At 42.4% G+C, this 18,965-nt stretch overlaps 1 protein-coding gene across 3 annotated transcripts in view; it reads left to right on the top strand.

Annotated features, from left to right (window-relative positions):
* The first annotated feature begins 5,955 nt into the window (after nt 1–5,955).
* The window catches only part of znf280d (zinc finger protein 280D), a 52,190-nt gene continuing 39,180 nt past the window's right edge, over nt 5,956–18,965 (top strand). For 2 of the 3 annotated variants that reach the window (XM_061881847.1, XM_061881837.1), the window contains exons 1-2: nt 5,956–6,221; nt 8,332–8,452. In XM_061881847.1, coding sequence (XP_061737831.1) covers nt 6,011–6,221; nt 8,332–8,452 — 332 coding nt within the window. In that variant the 5' untranslated portion in view covers nt 5,956–6,010. Of the gene's footprint in view, nt 6,222–8,331; nt 8,453–17,802; nt 18,107–18,965 lie in introns of those variants that run through there. The other variant, XM_061881854.1, reaches the window with a different exon arrangement.

Below are 18,965 nucleotides of genomic sequence, written 5' to 3'. Positions count from 1 at the left end.
TAAACAAACATACTACTTTTCATTGAGGGATCTATCATACGGCCGATAGTAACAGTAAATAATATATTAATATAAATATGTAAGGAGTTCCCTCATGATATTGTTTCACAATTACCTACGAATTTGATTATTGTATATGTGTTTACGTACAATTTTTAAAAAATAGTTACATTTTCTAGTAAAAAAAAAACTGGAAGCTTAATCGCCACAATTTCGCTGTAAAATTCTCTGAAATTTTACAGGACATTACTGTAAATGAAAAAACTGGACCAATACATGTATTGTCATTGATACAAGTTATAATATAAGCCAAGCTTCAATTTAAGTATCTATTTTTATTTTTATTTAAAACATTTAGAGAATGTATGATAATAAAATGTTTGTTGTCATGCAACTGCATACAGTACATCACATATTTTTTTCTGTCAGAATGGAAATGACGAATACATTTAGTAAGAACAGAGAAAGTACTTTATTGGTGTACATTATTTTCAGTGCCAAGTAAATTGTTTTATATTTTACCTATGTGGTTTATGGACCCATCTGCCTTGTACTGTAGCATTCATAATTTCAGACTGCCACCTGTTGGACAAATCACTCAGCGGCGCTACAACTAAAAGAGTTAGATCATATCCATCTATCTAATTCTAAACTGACTAAATGGATTAGAGACAAGAAATCACTGAATAAACAAACAAAAATATTGGTTGAAGAAAACTACGACGTAATCCACCCAATGACAACCCAGCATTAAGAGGACCTATTAGGCAAATCCAACTTTTTTTACCTATTGGTATCTGTTTTTGTGTATTTGGGATTCACATAAGTCCCTAAAATATGAAATAAAACCATAGCGTCATGGTGGAGATATTTATAAAACAATCTCGCCTTTCTTCATATTTCCACCAAACGAGCTCTTTGTAATTTACCCAATTTGTGACATTTTTCCTTTTAGAATGTCATCTGATATCTTCATATATGGTAACGTTTTACCCGAAGAGTTTTGCACAAATTCTAATACAACATTGTAGTCCAAATTAAAGTCCTTCTTTTTCCCTATCCTCTTGTTGTGGGGCAGACTGGGTCGTACATCCATGCATCCTACAGTGTTGCTATTTCTAAAACAAACTACCACATAGTATTACTTATTGTTGCTGAGATAGGTGCCAGCGCCCCCCGCGATCCCAAAAGGGAATAAGCGGTACAAAATGAATGAATGAATGAGTTGACTTGATGTGGAAGCGCAAAAATCTACAACATGGCTGACGGGAAGAAGACATAGTCAAGTGGAGACACTACTGTAAATACCACAAAACCACCCTCAAAACGCAGCATCCTGAAGATACAGTCAGAAAGCGGTTTGAAGATGGTCTGTAAAACATAATCTATGCAAAATTTTGACCAAAAAAAACACCATTATTTGTTATGTAGACAACAAGGAAGTGTTTAACAAAAAAAACATAATATGACCCCTTTAAAGGCAGTTCCCCTGCAGACCACCAGTTTGTGCTGTTTTTCCAATATTTTCTTTTCTTTCCAGGGTAAACCCTGCCTTTTGCCTGAGGACAGCTGGAATAGGATCCAGATCCTCCTACGCCCCATTGATGTCCAAATTATCCACTCAATCGGACAACCCATTTTCCTAACAATGTCATGTTGTACTTTTCTAAAACACAAGGGGGTAAAATATCTCCCATTCACAAAATTAGTCATTGAATTACCTGTTGTACCTGAGGTGCCTGATACACTAACCTGACTCTGGCCAGATCCTTGTAGTTCGCTGAGCTCCACACCCGGATCTGGGCTCATGGTCATTGCAAACTCCTTCAAGAAATAATTAACAAATCAGGATCGCTGGGCGGGATTTCATAGATGTGACGTTGCGCCAAAGCGACTGTTTGATTCAAACAACAATGGCATGCAGCGAGGAGTCGTGTGCTGACATTGATTCTGCTATTGCAACTATTTTGCGACATCGATCGTCTACTGACATTGCTACATTGTTTCAGTAAAAGTTCTCCAACTTTTTGCTTTGTCATCATCCAATATGTCGGCTGTTCTATTTTGGATTTCCCAGCGTCGCTCTCATCAGTGTCACGGGTTGAGTTCGATGTGAGTGGTTGAAGTAGCATGTCATTCAAGATAACCGAGAAGTGTTTTTTACAATCACATACAATGATTTTTTTTTACAAGGCCCCGCCTTCTGAAATACATCTCCTATTGAGAAGTCCCAGATCCTTGTGTGGAGCTACAAGGATCTGACAAGAGTCGGGTTACTGAAACAAGCTAACAAAACTTAAATGTTACAGCAAACATTTGCAGAGTGGAAGTGGTTAGTTAACTCAGATGCTATAAGTCCTCTGACTGGCTGCTGCAAAAGTACTGTAAACAAGGCGACTGGGCTGACTCATGGAAAGACAGTGGGCTCATACTGCAGACTCAAATGTCTATGTGACTTGGTTCACTGACACACAATGGCCTTGTGTTTATATGTCTGCCTTATAGAAAATTGATGGATGCATTGATATTCCTGATTATCCTACCCACCCCGCCACACAAAAAAAAAAAATCATTTATCCCATAACTTTTTCCAGTACTACCCTGGTTGTTTGCTTTTCGCCGAAAATGTTTCACCAAAAGTTAGTACCAGTTTTCGTATGCCATATCTGTCACGTGTGGCGTGGTCTGGTCGGGGTTTGTTCTCCCGGAATGCAGAACGAATGGCTCTGGACGACAGCGTGAGGTAGGAGATTATTTATTTCTCATAAATCAAAAACGTACCCACAAGACAGAACAAACAAAAGAAAAATGTGCCGATCGCATGGGAAGCTAAGATAACAGCTTAGCACAGGATCAAGATCAGGAATTATGAACAGGAATAAAACAACGTGATAGTTGCATATCGCAAGCAATGAAGCCACACCGACTGTGGTGAGCAACGTGAATAAATAGCTCTCTGATTAGTGCTCGACAGCAGGTGAACATGCCGAGCACTAATCAGATGCAGGTGAAACCAATTAGCACCCATGGTAACCAAAACAAACACCCGAAGTGCACAGAACAGGAACTTAAGGAGTCCAAAACTAACAGAACATAACTAATCAAAACATGATCCAGACCACGGATCATGACAATATCATACAGCCAAGCTTTGCAGGTGATAAACTAATCCATTTGCCAGCGTATCATTCAGCAAAATTGATTGCTAAAACAAAAATCCTGGTGAGTCAGTCTTTTTTTTACTGGGTTCAACAGCAAATTAACTCACCAGAAAGTTGTGTGTGGCAACATGAATAAGAGGGTGACAAACACTATTGAAATTAACATATATTTACATATATTTGCACTGCTGGTGGTAGGTATGTTTTTGTTATTTGTAGGCCCTATGGTATCTGCACACTATGCTTGATAATATAATACGAACCGGGATATATTTTAATATTTCTAATAAGCTATGAATATATGTGGCAACAAAAATAACTCATTGTCATTGATGGTGGGTGTGTAGTGCTAATTCATATTGCTAAAATAAGAGTTACCATCCAGCATTTAAATGCAAAAAAAATATAACAAGAACACCACCGGCTAGGTTAAGTAACCAATAGTGTTTTAACAGAGCACATTTGTATGAAAATTGTCTATATTTTTCATAATTCCTACGTTTGTGTAATAAACATTTTTAACACCCCATTAAAATGATTAGTGTTTACGGTGGTTGAGGATCAGGGAGCGCATGCACACATACAAAAGAAGTCCAAGAGAAGCGACAAACAATTTGCAGTCATGTTGTTGTTATGATAGAACATACTTTCTGTTCATTTTTTTCCGTTTTGGCCCTCTGAATAGGGGTCGTCACTCAGCATGAAAGGAATTACTCGCTGTGCACTTTTTACTGCTTGTTTTATTTGGTACTACTGCAGCAACTATCGTGGGATCACACTCCTCAGCCTTCCCGGTAAGGTTTATTCAGGTGTACTGGAGGGGAGGCTACGCCGGATAGTCGAACCTCTGATTCAGGAGGAACAGTGTGGTTTTCGTCCTGGTCGTGGAACTGTGGACCAGCTCTATACTCTCGGCAGGGTGCATGGGAGTTGGCCCAACCAGTCTACATGTGTTTTGTGGTCTTGGAGAAGGCATTCGACCGTGTCCCTCAGGAAGTCCTGTGGGGAGTGCTCAGAAAGTATGGGGTATCGGACTGTCTTATTGTGGCGGTCCGCTCCCTGTACGATCAGTGCCAGAGCTTGGTCCGCATTGCCGGCAGTAAGTCGAACACATTTCCAGTGAGGGTTGAACTCCGCCAAGGCTGCCCTTTGTCACCGATTTTTACAGATGATGTGGTCCTGATGGCTTCATCTGACCGGGATCTTCAGCTCTCACTGGATCGGTTCGCAGCCGAGTGCGAAGCGACCGGAATAAGAATCAGCACCTCCAAGTCGGAGTCCATGGTTCTCGCCCGGAAAAGGGTGGAATGCCATCTCCGGGTTGGGGAGGAGACCCTACTCCAAGTGGAGGAGTTCAAGTACTTAGGAGTCTTGTTCACGAGTGGGGGAAGAGTGGATCGTGAGATCGACAGGCGGATCGGTGCGGCGTCTTCAGTAATGCGGACGTTGTACCGATCCGTTGTGGTGAAGAAGGACCTGAACCGGAAGGCAAAGCTCTCAATCTACCGGTCGATCTACGTTCCCATCCTCACCTATGGTCATGAGCTTTGGGTCATGACCGAAAGGATAAGATCACAGGTACAAGCGGCCGAAATGAGTTTCCTCCGCCGTGTGGCGGGGCTCTCCCTTAGAGATAGGGTGAGAAGCTCTGCCATCCGGGAGGAACTCAAAGTAAAGCTGCTCCTCCTTCACATCGAGAGTAGCCAGATGAGGTGGTTCGGGCATCTGGTCAGGATGCCACCCGAACGCCTCCCTAGGGAGGTGTTTAGGGCACGTCCAACTGGTAGGAGGCCACGGGGAAGACCCAGGACACGTTGGGAAGACTATGTCTCCCGGCTGGCCTGGGAATGCCTCGGAATCCCCCGAGAAGAGCTGGACGAAGTGGCTGGGGAGAGGGAAGTCTGGGTTTCCCTGCTTAGGCTGTTGGCCCCATGACCCGACCTCGGATAAGCGGAAGAAGATGGATGGATGGATTATTGCAGCAACAGTAGCAGCAGCAGCAGCAGTAGCAGTAGCAGTAGCAGTAGCAGTAGCAGTAGCAGTAGCAGTAGCAGCAGCAGCAGTAGTAGTAGCAGTAGCAGGTAATAACCTAAAAGTAAACATGAACACAACAAAACAATGTATCTATCTTGAATCATCATAATGTAAATAATAGACATGAATTAATCAACTGAACCATATTGTTGTCAACCATGATATGACATTATCAATCACTGTGATTTTATCCTAACTTATTAATTTTAGCATTAGATTTTATCATCACCATTAATTTATGTCATATAATGTTTTAAATGTGATCAGAATTATTTATAATGTCGCCATGATTCATGGACAAGCATACTAAAAAAACATAAAACACAGGCGTTCTGTTTGAGCCACACATTACACATATAAGCATAACTACATTTAAGAACTACAAATCCCGTCAGCCAAACCAGGAAGTACAGTGCCGGTATTTTCAAACTCAAGCCGTACCGAAGAATAAACCTACGATCACTCAAATTCAGCCGGACACACACAACGTGACAACACTCTAATACAACAGATTTCAATCCGCACATTACTGTGGTTGTACCCTTTAACTTAAAAATGTTGCCGATGTCGTTCAAAAGCTGAAACAGTGAGTGTTTGCTCTGGCTGTCAAACAGCCGGCCAGCAGCACAACAAGTGCCGTGGACTTGGCGAACACACAACAAACAAAAAAGAAAGGAAGCGAGCAAGCATGGAATTTAAACAATACAACCTTTTCATGTGACGTCATTCATCCGGGTCACGAAGGCTCGTGCGCCATTTTGAAAGGCAAACAATCGTCACGCAGGTTGATTCTGATTCCATTCACGGCACACAATATGGTCGTTTCATGTTGGGTTAATGGGTGCACTAATCGCCGCCAAAGTTCAGTCAAACGTGGATTCTTTAGTATTCCTAGAATTCGTCGCCACGAAGGCGAACTTACACAGAAAATAAGTGAAGATCGGCGAAGGGCATGGTTAGCCAGCATAAATAGGAAAGACGAGCCCTCCCAGTCATCGAAGATATGTTCAGATCATTTTGTTACAGGTAAGCAAACGTTTTAGGCAGAGGTGGGTAGAGTAGCCAGAAATTGTACTAAAGTAAGAGTACTGTTACTTTAGAGATTTATTCCTCAAGTAAAAGTAAGGAGTAGTCACCCAAATATTTATTTGAGTAAAAGTAAAAAGTATGTTGTGAAAAAACTACTCAAGTACTGAGTAACTTATGAGTAACCTGTTTTATTTAATGATGACGGCAACAAATAATGCACTAAAACATAAAAATAGAAACAAGCAAATTCAGGGCCAGGAATATCTCTTAAGCAACTAAAACAATAATATATATTAAATAATAGTACATTAAAATAAAAATTAAGGCACATTGAGCCACAATAACTTAACAGCACCACAAGCTCAGTAGGTTGATTGATTGAAACTTGTATTAGTAGATTGCACAGTACAGTACATATTCCCTACAATTGACCACTAAATGGTAAAACCCCAATAAGTTTTCCAACATTAATCATTTACTTAATAAATGACCAAGTCGAGGGGATATACCTCATATATACATATACATACACACATATATACATATATATATATATATACACAAATATCATATATATGTATATACATATACATACACACACATCATATATATATATATATATATATATATACATACATTTATATATACAGTATATAATTTATATTTATTTATTTTGCCTTTTTTGTTCACATGTTTAAGGTGTTTTAATGAATATATATCCATGTTTAACAAATAGACTCCTATCTTTCATGAAGACAAGAATATAAGTTGGTGTATTACCTGATTCTGATGACTTGCATTGATTGGAATCAGCGCTGATAACGTCCACGTTTTCAAATGGAGGAGAAAAAAAGTTTCTTCTTTCTGTCTAATACCACATGAAAGTCGTTGGTTTTTGGCATCTTATTTGTCCAGCTTCCATATTCGTTTTTATACACTTTACAAGAAATACATTGGCGGCAAACTCAGTAGCTTGCTAGCTTGTTTGCGCTGGCTTTCGGAGACTCTTATTTTGTTAGCGCAGGCGCGATGGAGCGGCACTTTTATTGTGAAGACAGGAACTGTGCGATCTGTCTTTAGGCTTTTGACGGGAAGTACGGTTGAAATAAAAAGTGTCTTTTTTTCCTTTACACTTTTGATTGATTGATTGGAATTTTTATTAGTAGATTGCACAGTACAGTACATATTCCGTACAATTGACCACTAAATGATAACACCCAAATAAGTTTTTTCAACTTGTTTAAGTCGGGTATTACGTGTGACGGTCATGTGACCGCCTGGCTCTGTTTGATTGGTCCAACGTCACCAGTGACTGCATTTGATTGGTGAAACGCAGGCATGCGTAGATCTTACTTTGAAAAACCAAAACAAACATTAATAGATGGATAAAAAAAGTAGCGTGTAGCGAGCTGAATGTAGATAAATGGAGCGGAGTAAAAGTAGCGTTTCTTTTCTATAAATATACTCAAGTAAACGTAAAAGTATGTTGCGTGAAAACTACTCTTAGAAGTACAACTTATCCCAAAAGTTACTCAAGTAGATGTAACGGAGTAAATGTAGCGCATTACTACCCGCCTCTGGCTTTAGGCAAGCTTATTTTTCTCATCCATCCATCCATTTCTACCGCTTATTCCCTTTTGGGGTCACGGGGGGAGCTGGCGCCTATCTCAGCTACAATCGGGCGGAAGGCGGGGTACACCCTGGACAAGTCGCCACCTAATTGCAGGGCCAACACAGATAGACAGACAACATTCACGCTCACATTCAAACACTACGGCCAATTTAGTGTTGCCAATCAACTTCTCATATTCAAACTAATTCTATAGTATTATTTTTTTACAGGCCCAGAAACCACAGGTTATGTCTAATATTCTGATTCAAATCCTTTTGAGGACCGTTTAAATATGTACATCAGTAGTCAGTACATGATACAGATTCGCAACTCGGAAGCTCACTGGCACTGACCTCTCGATCTGGAAATTAAATTTGGAGGGTGACATCTAACAAATTAGTTCTGTAGTACCAGAAGTATAGATTTCAAGCTCTATTTCTGTGGAATATTCCTTTTTTATTAGTATGGTCACAATTTTAACATTTGTTTTTCAAGGTAAACCAGCTGCATTGTACGACAGATCTCACCCTGACTGGGCACCTAGTGTCAAACTGTCAAGCATGCCAGTACTCACCCCATCAAAGACTAAAACAAAAACAGACTCCTCATTGAAAAGGTATGAAATAAATTGTATATTTCCATTTGTAGAAGGATTTGTGCAACAGTATTTCAGTTTTTTCAATTTAAAGTATTATTTAGAATGTCTATGTATGTTATAGCAGGAAGGCATTTGTGGCCAGCAGTCATTTTAGTTGTACAAACTTAGTACGGATCAATACCGATGCATTCTGTCTTGCTGTCGTATCTTTGTCTTGTTTGTTTATCCAAACCATCTCTGTACCATTTCTTTGGTGGTTTACTGGCCATTTGTGTTGGTTTTGTAAGATTACTGATATTAGAACCTGTTTTGTGCAGTGGAATGCAGCGAAGCGAGTAAACAATAAAAGCTTGCCTCTCAAAATGGCCGCCCGCAAAGCATCATGGGATAGGGTAATCGAGTGTGAGAACTATGTAAAGTTCAACTGATCTAACCAAGAAAAGCGGACATAAAAAGATGTTGCCAGTGGGGTATGCGTGTGACGAAGCACGCTGTTTTTTTTTTTTTTTACCACACAAACAATGACGCCATTTTTAAAAGCTACCCAAGTAGTCACCTGACAGTGGTAGCCACGCCCATCTTAAAATTCCCAAACAAGTCCGCTTTAAATACATATACATATAACAAATACACATAGTAAATCCAACACTTTCAATGACAGCTAACAGTAGCTATCCAAATTGCTATTAGCTAACAACGCCTAAAGCATAGGAGGGAAATGTGATGACAATTCTAAGGGCCCACACATAGCTCCTAGTACCCTTTATGACAAAATTATTACACATACACTAAACTGATATGTATTCCATCCATCCATTTTCTACCGCTAGTCCCACACCAATGTTCCTTCTTAGGTGCGCACTGCTCCTGTCCTCTGCGAACAGAAAATTATGCAGCGCACAAAATCCAAATCCAATTTAACTCTAACAAAATAAACACCTAACAAATTATTTTGTAACAAGTGGTCACAAAAGATAAAACAACAGTGACGTCAGCTGAGACGTTTTAAGGTGGAAAATGAGGTCTATACCAACATTTTGCAAATTTTAATGAGCAAAAATGATCACTGATAATGATAACTACACCAAAACCACATTAGCAACAAAACGACTATCGAACAACAGTGGTCCATTTCTGCCCTCATCACACCAAAACAAAGAAATTACATGTCGTATTGACAGCAACCACCTCGTTCTCTTTAACTCTTCTGTATTATGACACATTCAAGTTCTACTTATGTAATATGCTGAATTTCCCCCAGGGATAAATAAAGTACTTTCTATTCTATTCTATTAACTTTATCATTTAAATTACTGATACTTATGACCCTTGACAGATGATCATAATTATTAATAATTATGAACATCTGACAAAAGTCAGTTACATATCATAATATGTTTAGTGTGTCCTTGTAAAATGTGTTATTAGAGGGACATTTAATAGCCTAAACACGTAAAAGTTAGATGTTCAAATATTTGTTGTTATTGTTATTTTAATTTCATAGCAGTATAAAATTAAAGACACCATATCAGCTTAGAAAAAACAATGTAAAAAAGACTATTTAGAATTTTGGACAGTTTGTATTGACTTTTGAATGGTTAAAAAATTTAATTGAGGAAAGTGAATCTCTCCACTTAGACTATGGTGGTAATAAGAAGCCTATTTAGATTTTTTCCAAAAATAGGTTAGTTCTGCATCATTTTTTTTAAATGAATAGAAACATTTAATGTCATGTGTTTATTTTGTTTAGAGTATAGTTTAGGTTGGATTTTGGATTTCGATTTTGTGTGCTGCATAGACACATTAGGAGCAATGCGCAATTGCTAAGGCGTGCACCTGAGAGGGCACTCTAGTGTAGAGCAGGGGTTTCAAACTCAATTTCCCTGGGGGCCACTGGATGCAGAGTCTGGGTGAGGCTGGGCCGCAAGAAAAGATTTCTTAAACAAAAATGTTGCATACTCCTCATCATGTGTAGTTGTATAATGACGTTTCAAATTGTATCCCTTGTGCACCGCATCGCTCGCTGTGCAAATAAGACACTTCGGGGTGCCCCTGTGCTCAACAAAGAAATATTGCATCTTCCACTTTTCCAGGAATTGTCTTTGCTCATCACTAACCTTTCTCTTAACTACAGTTTTGGGGTTGTGGAATATATTTGTATTTAGCCGACAAAGGGAAAATAATTTTATTTGCGCAATGTGTGTCGTTCCGCTTTTCCTCCCAACAGCAACACGTCGGTCGGCGGATAATAGCCGGTAAAGTACCGGGATAGCGAGCGCAAAAAAGTGACGGCTCCCGTAGTGATATCCGGTGTCATGTAGAAATATATATGTAGTGTTCATTGTGTGAGGCAATGCAAATTAAATAATAATAAAAAACAAGTAACGGTTTCAATTGATCGACTTTGTAGTTGTGTCATCGGATTTGAGGCCTCATGTTTTGGACACTCGGGTAAAGAGAGGGGCGGAGCTTTCTACCGATCACCACCTGGTGGTGAGTTGGCGGCGATGGTGGGGGAGGATGTCGGACAGACCTGGCAGGCCCAAACGCATTGTGAGGGTTTGCTGGGAACGTCTCACAGAGTCTCCTGTCAGAGAAAGTTTCAATTCCCACCTCCGGAGGAACTTTGAAAATGTCACGAGGGAGGTGCTGGACATTGAGTCCGAGTGGACCATGTTCCGCACCTCTATTGTCGAGGCGGCTGATTGGAGCTGTGGCCGCAAGGTAGTTGGTGCTTGTCGTGGCGGTAATCCTAGAACCCGCTGGTGGACACCAGCGGTGAGGGATGCCGTCAAGCTGAAGAAGGAGTCTTATCGGGTTCTTTTGGCTCATAGGACTCCAGAGGCAGTGGACAGGTACCGACAGGGCAAGCGGTGTGCAGCTTCAGCGGTCGCAGAGGCAAAAACTCGGACATGGGAAGAGTTTGGGGAAGCCATGGAAAATAACTTCCGGATGGCTTCGAAGCGATTCTGGACCACCACCATCCGCCGCCTCATGAAGGGGAAGCAGTGCACTGTCAACACCGTGTATGGTGCGGATGGTGTTCTGCTGACCTCAACTGCGGATGTTGTGGATAGGTGGAAAGAATACTTCGAAGACCTCCTCAATCCCGCCAACACGTCTTCCTATGAGGAAGCAGTGCCTTGGGAATCTGTGGTGGACTCTCCTATTTCTGGGGCTGAGGTAGTTAAAAAGCTCCTCGGTGGCAAGGCCCCAGGGGTGGATGAGACCCGCCCGGAGTTCCTTAAGGCTCTGGATGCTGTGGGGCTGTCTTGGTTGACAAGACTCTGCAGCATCGTGTGGACATCGGGGGCGGTACCTCTGGATTGGCAGACCGGGGTGGTGGTCCCTCTCTTTAAGAAGGGGGACCGGAGGGTGTGTTCCAACTATTGTGGGATCACACTCCTCAGCCTTCCCGGTAAGGTTTATTCAGGTGTACTGGAGAGGAGGCTACGCCGGATAGTCGAACCTCGGATTCAGGAGGAACAGTGTGGTTTTCGTCCTGGTCGTGGAACAGTGGACCGGCTCTGTACTCTCGGCAGGGTTCTTGAGGGTGCATGGGAGTTTGCCCAACTAGTGTACATGTGCTTTGTGGACTTGGAGAAGGCATTCGACCGTGTCCCTCGGAAAGTCCTGTGGGGAGTGCTCAGAGAGTATGGGGTATCGGACTGTCTTATTGTGGCAGTCCGATCCCTGTACGATCAGTGTCAGACCTTGGTCCGCATTGCTGGCAGTAAGTCGGACACGTTTCCAGTGAGGGTTGGACTCCGCCAAGGCTGCCCTTTGTCACCGATTCTGTTCATGGCTTTTGTGGACAGGGTTTCTAAGCGTGGTCAAGGCGTTGAGGGGTTCCGGTTTGGTGGCCGCGGGATTGGGTCTCTGCTTTTTGCAGACGATGTGGTCCTGTTGGCTTCATCTGGCCGGGATCTTCAGCTCTCACTGGATTGGTTCGCAGCCGAGTGTGAAGCGGCCGGAATGAGAATCAGCACCTCCAAGTCCGAGTCCATGGTTCTCTCCCGGAAAAGGGTGGAGTGCCATCTCCGGGTTGGGGAGGAGACCCTGCCCCAAGTGGGGGAGTTCAAGTACCTAGCAGTCTTGTTCACGAGTGGGGGAAGAGTGGATCGTGAGATCGACAGGCGGATCGGTGCGGCGTCTTCAGTAATGCGGACGTTGTACCGATCCGTTGTGGTGAAGAAGGAGCTGAGCCGGAAGGCAAAGCTCTCAATTTACCGGTCGTTCTACGTTCCCATCCTCACCTATGGTCATGAGCTTTGGGTCATGACCGAAAGGATAAGATCACGGGTACAAGCGCCGTGTGGTGGGGCTCTCCCTCAGAGATAGGGTGAGAAGCTCTGTCATCCGGGAGGAACTCAAAGTAAAGCCGCTGCTCCTCCACATCGAGAGGAGCCAGATGAGGGGGCTCGGGCATCTGGTCAGGATGCCACCCGAACGCCTCCCGAGGGAGGTGTTTAGGGCACGTCCAACCGGTAGGAGGCCACGGGGAAGACCCAGGACACGTTGGCAAGACTATGTCTCCCGGCTGGCCTGGGAACGCCTCGGGATCCCTCGGGAAGAGCTAGATGAAGTGGCTGGGGAGAGGGAAGTCTGGGCTTCCCTGCTTGGGCTGCTGCCCCCGCGACCCGACCTCTGATAAGCGGAAGAAGATGGATGGATGGATGGAGGGTTTCAATTGGTCCAGGTTATCGGGGACTGTTATTACTGACGGACAGGTGTTGCGGTGTGACTGCAGCCAGGCACGTAAGAAAACCCTCATCTCCATGGCAACGTATTTGTCGCTTTCACTCATTTGCCGCTTTTCCGCTAACGCAGGGGGAGGCAACCCAGAACGTTGAAAGAGCCATTTTGGACCCAAATAACACAACGCTGTCAAGCGCCATTCATATAAAACTCACGCGCCGCACTAACATTAAACTTTCATATTAAGGTGGGGGCCGCAAAATAACGTCTTGCGGGCAGCAATTGGCCCGCGGGCCTCGTGTCTGAGATCCCTGGTGTAGAGTGTGTCAACCAAACCATTTTTAAGGGGTCTACGGTGTTATTGAAATAATTAAAATTAGAATATAGTATGACTTGAGATTTTGTTTTAATACGGATTAATTCGGATGAATATATATTAGTTCAGTGCATGCATAATCATGTAATTGAGGTTAGGCCTTCGTATGGAGTGAAAGGTGATGACAATTCTAAGGGCCCACAGCCCGTGACGCCCCACACACAGCATTCAGTAGCCACCGCCAAAAACACAGAAACACAACAAAATTGAAGGTGGCAATGAATGAGGTAGAGGGGTGTTTTGTCAATGTCTGCTTACCATTGATTTCCGATCCCCAACGCTACTTAGCATGCGCACAAATGCAAATGTTTCAAATATTAGCAACTGCCTTGTGTACAAATAAATGTTAAATACTGTTTCTGTCTTTCATTGTATCTTCTGACCAGCAAGCATGTAGAAAATTACAGTGTGATAAAGCAACTAGAAGTTTTTTTGCGAAGAAGCAGCAAAATTTGCCGGGCCGTTGCTAGGAATTCTGAGCCCCCTAAAAGAGTATCAGTGTGTTCAAATCTACCCCATTTTGTTGTTTTCAGTGTTCTTGACGGTGCCTAGTGTAATATACACTCAATTTGTTTCCTTTTTTTCTGATTAACGACTTAACAAGTCAGAGTATTATTGTGTATATTATGTATCATTACTTGTCTTACTCTCATGTCACTGATTAGCAACATGTTATTACACCGCTGATTGCAAATACATTTTCAATTAACCACTCGACATATAGGTAGTGGGTATTTTATTGTACTTAACAATCAAGCACTGATATACAAAAAAACTAAATGTCCTTGCTCCAGATACGTGTGGGCCTTAGCGGGTTGTGGGCTCTTAGAATCATCATACACCCCCATCCCCCTATACAATGGCCATGGTCTGTGGATTGATTGATTGATAGATTGATTGTAACTTTTATTAGTAGATTGCACAGTTCCTTACGTATTTCGTACAATTGACTACGAAATGGTAACACCCAAATAAGTTTTTGAACGTGTTTCAGTCGGGGTCCACGCTAATCAATTCATGGTAATCAAGGATATAACCAATTTCTAAGAAAGGGCCAAGGGGTTATTGAAATGAACAAAATTTGATTATTTTATGACCTTTGGCTTTATTTTGATTCACATTCATTTGTATGAATATACAGTATATTAGGTCAGTGTATGCAAAATAATTTTGACAGACAGGCTAGTTGGGGGGCTGCACGGTGGAACAGGGGTCAGTGGATATGCTAAATAGGGAAAATAGGCACATTAGGTTTCATTTCTCAAAAATATATTTTACCTTGTCAGTTCGAATGCACATTGACATACAAGCTATAATATATATTTGTACCATGAATTGATTTACGCTGACCCCGACTTAAACAAGTTGAAAAACGTATTTGGGTGTTTCCATTTAGTGGTCAATTGTACGGAAAATGTACTGAACTGTGCAATCTACTAATAAAAGTTTCAATCAATCAATCAAAAAACGGCCTATATGTCAAAGATTGACCGGGCTAGCATGCTAAGCATTACACTAGGAGCGAAACACCATCACACTAAGCAGCCGTTGCACGAACATACTAGCTATGTCAGACAAGATCGTGGTTGTACTTGTACTTGTATAGTGCTTTTCTACCTTCAAGGTACTCAAAGCCCTTTGACCCTACTTCCACATTTACCCAGTCACACACACATTCACACACTGATGGAGGGAGCTGCCATGCAGGACGCTAACCGGCACCCATCAGGAGCAAGGGTGAAGTGTCTTGCTCAGGACACAACGGACGTGACGAGGTTGGTACTAGGTGGGGATTGAACCAGGGACCCTCAGGTTGCGTACGGCCACTCTCACACTGGGTCACGCCGTCCCGTCCATTGCCTGTATTGGACAATATAGTATACATACGAAATGCCCAGTTCCATTTATTACAAGTAATAAGAAAACATAAATGCCTGATTTACCTATCAAGGAGGAAATTAGCAAGTTTGGTGTCAGATGAAATTGTCTCCATCTTTCAAAAAAAAAAAATCCTTGTTTTGTTCCTTGCATTGTCATGAATAAGTTGAGGATCATCACAACGACTTTTAGATTTACTAAGGTCTGACATGTTTAGTAACTTTACCAGTGGCAGTAGCCAGACGAAGGGGGCGGTTCGTAACTGGCAACCAGGATGTGACACACTCACAGACTTTTTAATTGTTCAAAACGAAATGAAAACAATAACAATATTTCGGGGCTGTAAATCTAGTTTTGAAATAAGCATATCACAGCTGAACTACTCTTACCAGTTAAAGAGGTATTCGAAAAGAAAATGATTTATTATTGCCTTTTGACATATCAAGGCCAATTAGTGATGACTTGACATGAAGTTATTACATATGGCTCCTTTAACAACGACTCATTGGCCTTAATTTTGGTGCGATCCATTTGTACTGGGAAGTCGGAATTTCAATTGGAACGCCCCTTGACGTCAGATTTCCGACTCGAAAAGTTGGGGCTATCTCAACACCTTCGAGTTGGGTCAAAGATGGCTTCTCTGGATGTAAACAATAATAGCTGGTATTCTGATCGCTTTTGTTGCACTAAATCCGCCATACACGATGTATTGTTGAATGTTACTGTAGCGTGAACTTAATTTATTTCATGTGTTTTCTACATTCTACATTGCTAGCAATAACGTCTGTTTCCTTTTTATCCACCTTGTTTGAAGGCTGCCGAAATAGTGCATATTTTCCCATAAGTTGTTTAAGTTAAAGTTAAAGTACCAATGATTGTCACACCCACTAGGTGTGGTGAAATGTGTCCTCTGCATTTGACCCATCCCCTTGTTCACCCCCTGGGAGGTGAGGGGAGCAGTGGGCGGCAGCAGTGGCATGCCAGGGAATAATTTTTGGTGATTTAACCCCCAATTCCAACCATTTATGCTAAGTTCCAAACAGGGAGGTAATGGGTCCCATTTTTATAGTCTTTGGTATGACTCGCCCGGGGTTTGAACTCACAACCTACCAATCTCAGGGCGGACACTCTAACCACAAAATAATATTCATGGTTGTGGCCATCTTAATTTCCAACCTGTAACTGGAACGCTAAATGGTAAATTAGTTGTACTTGTGAAGCAATTTTCTACCTTTTTTAAAGGAACTCAAAGCACTTTGACACTATTTCCACATTCACCCATTCACACACACATTCACACGCTGATGGAGGGAGCTACCATGCAAGGCGCTAACTAGGACCCATCAGGAGCAAGGGTGAAGTGTCTTGCTCAAGGACACAACAGACATGACTAGGACGGTAGAAGGTGGGGATTGAACCATCCATCCATCCATTTTCTACCGCTTATTCCCTTTGGGTTCGTGCGGGGCGCTGGTGCCTATCTCAGCTACAATCGGGCGGAAGACGGAGTACATTCACACTCACATTCACACACTAGGGCCAATTTAGTGTTGCCAATCAACCTATCCCCAGGTGCATGTCTTTGGAGGTGGGAGGAAGCCGGAGTACCCGGCGGGAACCCACGCAGTCACGGGGAGGACATGCAAACTCCACACAGAAAGATCCCGGGATCTACTCAGGACCTTCGTATTGTGAGGCTGACGCACTAACCCCTCTTCCACCTGCTGCCCGGGATTGAACCAGTAACCCTCGGATTGCTAAACGCTGCTGTGACGTCATTATACATCGCCATGCGAAAACTAGTAGTATGGCCGTTGTAACAAGTGCCTGGATAACTTCTCCATCCATCCATCCATCCATTTCTACCGGTTATTCCCTTTTGAGGTCGCGGGGGGCGCTGGTGCCTATTTCAGCTACAATCGTACGGAAGGCGGGGTACACCCTGGACAAGTCGCCACCTTATCGCAGGGCCAACACAGATAGACAACATTCACACACTAGGGCCAATTTAGTGTTGCCGATCAACCTATCCCCAGGTGCATGTCTTTGGAAGAGGGAGGAAGCCGGAGTACCCGGAGGGAATCCACGCATTCATGGGGAGAACATGCAAACTCCACAAAGAAAGATCCCGAGCCTGGGATTGAACCCAGGACTGCAGGACCTTCGTATTGTGAGGCAGACGCACTAACCCCTCTGCCACCGTGGAGCCCGGATAACTTCTCAAATGCGAAAATAAAATTGCGCATTGAGTGACTCTTTCACAATTGTTGTAGTAAATACCGCTATATTTGTCATTTAATAGACACAGCCAATCGATTAAGTTGAGTTTTCGCTGGGAAACCCAATTTTCTCCCAGCATGCTTTGCAGCACTTGATTTTCGACATCTTCCCATAAATGCCATAACCTAATAAATCGTACAGTTGCTCGTTGAATAGTTTGTTGGGCGAAACATGTACATTAGATGACAAAATACGTTGGCTAAAACATATCGTCAATTAGTATACTGCGTGTCGAGTTCGAGGTTCTATTTGAGTTGAGGGGGCGCTACAGTTTGTAGTTGAAGGCGCCATTCACTGCGAGTGTTTCCGCTGTGCTTGGCTGGCTCACTCACGGCACCATTTCTGCCGCTGCTGCTGGAAAAAATGAGCCGCAGTGTATGAATTTAAAGGACACATACATTGATGCTGATGACGAGACCGTGACGCGGTCTGATAGACAGGTAAGCGGGGGGGAAAAAGGACCCAAACTACTGAAAACAACGTCCACGCCATACATTTATCGCGGTGTCTTGCAGACAATGAAAACAAGCTAATGAGCTAACGAAGCACGCTGCGAGCTGTCTTACGGCGAAGTAGCAAATGGGGGAGATAGTTACACGAGCTGTGTTGTTGAATAAATACACCCTGAACGGTAATTGTGTAGTCACTAACATTTGTAGCGTATGGGCGTGGTGGGCTAAAAGAAGCATTGTAAAATATTGAACACTAGCGAGCTAGCATCAGTTTAACAGAGATGGAAGCTAACAGTGCTTTATGTGGTTATTTTGTTGACTATATTAGTGCATTCCGAATAGTGGTCATACAACATTAAATCCTTACCGAACAATGTATTTTTTGTATTAGTTTAATTCCAGACTGTTTGTTCTGTATGAACCCACAACGAGTATTTGGGTTATGGGGAATGGCGTGTATCATTAAAAATGTGACGCATAATGCTGTTACACATTAGTAAACATTATCTAAAAAAAAAAAAAATCAATTTTTGAATATTCCTTTTGTGAGAATACAAATGTGGCCCAGATGTATGCAGGATTTGTAGTTACGTCATCAGTACCGACGCCATTTTGGAAAAAAAACCTTTGTGTGTTTATTGTCAGGTTTAAAGGCCTACTGAAATGAGATTTTCTTATATAAACGGGGATAGCAGGTCCATTCTATGTGTCATACCTGATCATTTTGCGATATTGCCATTTTTTTGCTTGAAGGATTTAGTACAGAACATCCACGATAAATTTCGCAACTGGAGAAAAGCCTGCCTCTACCGGAAGTTACAGAAGATGACGTCACATGTTGATGGCT

Source organism: Nerophis ophidion, linkage group LG02, assembly GCF_033978795.1.
Source record: "Nerophis ophidion isolate RoL-2023_Sa linkage group LG02, RoL_Noph_v1.0, whole genome shotgun sequence".
Lineage (NCBI taxonomy): Eukaryota > Metazoa > Chordata > Actinopteri > Syngnathiformes > Syngnathidae > Nerophis > Nerophis ophidion.
This window is presented reverse-complemented; position numbering and strand designations above follow the sequence as displayed.